The 5,030-nt window shown below is 44.1% G+C and overlaps 1 protein-coding gene across 1 annotated transcript in view; it reads left to right on the top strand.

The window, feature by feature from the left end:
- The first annotated feature begins 4,204 nt into the window (after positions 1 to 4,204).
- LOC106815405 (ice-structuring glycoprotein-like) overlaps positions 4,205 to 5,030 on the top strand; it is a 3,006-nt gene continuing 2,180 nt past the window's right edge. Inside the window, exon 1 of the mRNA XM_014819861.1 lies at positions 4,205 to 5,028. Within this exon, the coding sequence (XP_014675347.1) occupies positions 4,205 to 5,028 (824 nt within the window). The remainder of the gene's footprint in view (positions 5,029 to 5,030) is intronic.

The raw sequence follows: 5,030 nt of genomic DNA, 5'->3' as shown, positions 1-5,030 counted from the left end.
TGTTGTGAGCCTCAGCATGGCGATGATCCCATCTCTGTTCGTGGAGTCTGCGCTGCGGAGCTGGTCGAGCGCAGGGTCGACGGCAGTCGTAATTTTTAATCTATAATAAATTATTAATTTATTAAATTTAATTATTTAAAGACGGGTACAGTGGTAAAAGATATATCGTAATATCGTAATGTCGAATACGATACTACGAATACGAAAAAATACGAATAATACGAATTAAATAACTATATACGATAATATAGGTTATAACGATATAATTATATACTGCATAACTATATACTATAATATAACTATATAACTATATATTATAACTATTATACTATATAACTATATAACTATATATTATAACTATTATACTATATAACTATATAACTATATATTATATAACTATTTCAATATAATACTATCTATTATACTATTATATAAACTATTACTAATATCTATATATACTAATATATAAATTCACTATATAACTTATTATACAATAAATACTATATGTCTTATATGTATAAGATACTGGAATAAATATACGAATACTAATAGTTCATTCAAGAGACATGATAATAGAAATCTGAATCTCTAGTATACATTAATAGAGTATATAAATCGTCTTATATGCTATCTCTTGATATCATTAATACGAAATATCGCCGTGATTTATCCTCAAAGTCAAGTAGAATTTGTTTGTGTGGTGTGCGCTGGCTGCGTAGGTGTGCTGCGAGATGAGAGAGTGTGGTGGCGGCTTCGGTTGTGTGCGCGGAACCGCGTGCGTCTTTGTGCGTTGCCGTGTCACGTAGGTGTGCCATTAGTATGTGGAAAGTTTTGTTGCTAAACCTGTACAGTAATTGGCCTATTTTCCGTTCCCTAACGTCGTGATAGAAAATAAACGTTAATAAGACGTCGAAAAACGTGGTAAACGTAAGAAAGAACCTCATAAACCTTAGAACGTCCGGAAAACGTAAACACCAACCAACCAAAGACAGCAACAATACGGCGAAAGCTAGATTAGCGAGATGCGGAGTATAAAGCTTATGCCATTTATAGCACATGAGCTTTGAAATCACAAGAACATCTGTCACAACACATATTTATGATATCTTGAGTGCTGCATCGTTTCGAGAATGACAAAAAATATATCATAAAAGCCAACAAATAGCTTATTTCAACACATCAATTACAGTTCTTCAGATTTGCACTCCATGGGCATGTCTTAAGTTAAAGTTAAAATAGTCAAAGGTAAATCAAAGTCACACATGCACATGAAATATGCCACGGCCGTACTAAGGGGTACAAGGTGACCATGCCCCCCCTGTGGATTGCAATACAAGATATCCAAAAAAACAATTTTCGCTTGCCTCTCATCGCGTCTTCACAGATCCACAATCCTGGTACTCCGCCCATCTGCTGAGACGAACATCTCTAAATGAGGCAGTCGAAGTCAACTTCGTCCACAAAATCTCCAGCCACGGATTCTCTGCTCTCACCCTCGGCTTACAGGAGTTATCTGAATGACATCAATGTGTCAATCGAAATCCTCAAAATGTTCTGTGGCGTAAGATCTGACGAGGGGGACGGACTTCTTGGATGAGTATGTATTTCTGGCAGCAGTCCACATATATATATCATGATCTAGATAAATGGATTATGTTGGTATATAATTTTCTCTTTTGTCTTCATGTTATTTGTGGTTGCCTATGGTGTTTGGTGAGTAATTAGGTTTTTTTTGCTGAACTCTTATGACAATGATAATGATAATGGTAATATGCTGTTTGCAAAACGAATCGACAAACGCTATGCATTCTCACCTCTTCGATAATTCGTCGATCAACACATATAGTAACTGTCTCATCGTAGTTGTGATTTGGCAAAAACAATTCTTTTCATGGTTAAATTTCCTTTTTTGTTATTAATAGACGGTTATTGCATGCTCCTATGAATTCTAAATTCATTATGTTTTAGTTCTTTTTCCAGAGTGATATAGCTAAATTAACAGTGTAATACTGCTTAACAATATATTGCAAATGTTACATACGCTTTATGATCTAAACTGGATGTTAAATTCTTTTAAATTATATCAATGTTGCATGATTCAGTTGCTGTTTCCTAATCTACTATCACTCCCGTGTAGGATCTATTGTCGATTCATTCAATTATGCCTCCCTTTTTTCAAAACAATAATTTTAAACTTAACTTAATGGTATTGAACTAAACATGCGTTATGACGGATAAATGCCGAACCATTGCATGGCGTGACTGCCCTAACAACACAATCAAACTAATTCCAAATATTCCGTCAGGCCTGAATGAGCGACATGGCGTGTAGTGATGGAGGGGGGCGGCACAAGGAGCCATTACCCCCTCTTGATCGGATGTGGGTGGAGTACAAAAATTAAGAGGTGTGGAGAAAGCGCCCTGAATGGGCATTTCTAACCACTATTAGCCTATACCACATAATGTATTAATAAATTATCTGCAGATAAAGCGCATGTGTGATGCCACATATTTTCAAAAATTACCCTACTGTGGGAGGGGGAAACACCCTCCCCGTTGAGAAATTGCTTCATCGTTGGTCTCTTGGTCGCCTTAACTCTTTTCTTCCCTTCCCTAGAAAAAAAACACTGGCTTTCGTACACCATTTTCCACTGCGTCTAGCTAAGGGTCCTACAACTGGGTCTGTGTGCTAACCTCAGAGCCCTTCGGCGCCACAGCCAGGGCCATCGTCCCACGTTCAGCGGGATCGCGAGTGGAAAAAATAAAAAGGAGCGCGAGGGGGGCTTATTTAAGCCGCCGATAGCATTATGCCACTTCTAATATAAGTTACCCCCTAATACTGAATTTTAGTGTGCAGAAGCAAAATGACCAATATAATATTCATGCACGAATTTCAAAAATCTCTCCCTACCCGTCGCGAGGGGCGGATACCCCTCCCACACCCTACCCCCTCGGTCGCGCTTTTCGCTCCGCTTCGCCTTGGCCCCCCGTTTTCCAATTCGCTGCGCGCCTAACGCCACTGACTATGTCTACAGAACTTGCTGCAGACAAAAACAGAGGTGAAATGCTTCTTAAATGTAAGCATGTTAACGTATCTCATGTGAAATTGAACATCAAGCACCAATAAAAGCCATCAAATCTATCATACTAAATAAAAAATAGATCAAAATCAAAATCCCAACACACAAAAGGTCAATAGGTCAACCAGCTTTTAAACTCGTTCAATCTACGCTACTTCAATGTGGTGACACTGCTCTGCCGAAAGTCCCTTGTTATACCAATGTACAGGGATAGGGCGCGGACACATCGGCGACCTGTCATCCAAAATGAAATGACTAGGGCCGACGTTAAGTATTTAATCTAAAGTGTGGCATGCCTAGAGAAAGTGCGCATCGAAAAATGCACCTTCGCTACTTCAATGTCGTGGCACTGCTCTGTTGAAGGTCCCTTGCTATAGCAATATACAGGGATAAGGCGCGCCCTATATATAGGACATAACTACAGCAGCGATATACATTGTACATTCGTGTATAAGAATGATTAGCAGACAATTGGTTGCATTTTATAAATTTATTATTTCAATAACTTGCGTTCAATAATGCGCGTGTTTCTCATCGGTATACTTGCTATATATTTCAGCTTCTGATATTTTTTAATTAAGCTTACCAAATGAAATTATATTGTGATATTTTAGATATATATATAATATATTTTCTTCGTATAAGATCATGTAATATATCATGATATCAGCGAGGTGGCTCATAAATCTATTTGTAAAACCTAATCGGAATTCAGTTAAAATTGCAATCGGTGTCACGTATACACACATGATGCTATACTATTATATCAGTTATAATTATCATTATCAGTCTCTATAATCTCTGCCCGCTCAAAGTAAAAATCCTTCCGACTCGACTTTGTTCAGTTCTGTCACTCTGGCGAGAGGATGTCCCCACTTTCTCTGAAGCGTGCGCTGCCGGTAGGGGGCGGCACCTCGCTTTACGTGCGACGCTTGTTGGCGGCGTGGCGCGCCTTGCTGCGCCCCGGTCGCACGCGCCGCCCGCCCGCCTTCGTCGCTCGCACGGCGCCCGACGACAGCACGTCGTCGCTGTGTTTGCGCACGGACGGCGCGACGACATCCGGCATCGTCGGCGGCGCTGCGGTCTCTTCGGCGACCGTCGCGTCGTCTGGCGGAACGTCGGCAATGGCGACGGCGCGGCTGAGCAGGGCGAAGGCGGAGACGACGGCCCTGGCATCGCGCGTGTCGCCAGCGCGACGTCGTCGGCCCCGTCGTCCGCGTAGTCCGCCACGTGCGTCGGCCGCGTTGAGCGACGTCGCGGGACCTGCACGCTGGCAGTCGTCGTCAGCAAAAGTGTTAGCGGCAGCGTCAGCGTCAGCGGTAGTGAGAGCGTCAGTGGTGGCGTTGGCGGCATCGGTGGCAGCGTTGGTGGCAGTATCCTTAGCATCAGCAGTAGCAGCGTCGCCGGCTGTGGCGGAAGCAGCGGCGGTGGCAGTGGCGGCGTCAGCAGCAGCGGCAGCATCAACGACAGGGGCGTTGACATCAACAGTGGCAGCGGCCGTGGCGATAACAGCGTCTTTGATAGCGGGAGCGGGGGCGGCAGCGTCTTTGATAGCGGGAGCGGGGGCGGCAGCGTCGCCGGTAGTAGCAGAAGCAGTGGCGGTGTCACCATCAGCGTCAGCATCAACTGCATCGGCGATGATAGCAGCGGCAGTGGCTGTAACAGTGGCAGTGGCGGTAGCAGCATTAGCGACAGCGGCAGTGGCAGCGACCGCGGTGGTGACAATATCAGCGGCAGCAGCAGCAGGAGTGGCGTCAGCGATAGCGTCGGTGTCAGTGGCGGTAGCAGCATCAGCCGCAGGGACGGTCGCAGTGCCGGTGACATCAACAACGGCAGTGGCGGTAACATTGTCGTTGGCAGAATCAGCGGCATCAGCGGCAGCAGCGGCAACATCAGCCGCAGCAGCGTCAACATCAGCTGCAGCAACGGCAACATCAGCCGCAGCAGCGT

The sequence above is a fragment of the Priapulus caudatus genome, unplaced genomic scaffold (assembly GCF_000485595.1).
Source record: "Priapulus caudatus unplaced genomic scaffold, Priapulus_caudatus-5.0.1 Scaffold1107, whole genome shotgun sequence".
Lineage (NCBI taxonomy): Eukaryota > Metazoa > Priapulida > Priapulimorpha > Priapulimorphida > Priapulidae > Priapulus > Priapulus caudatus.
This window is presented reverse-complemented; position numbering and strand designations above follow the sequence as displayed.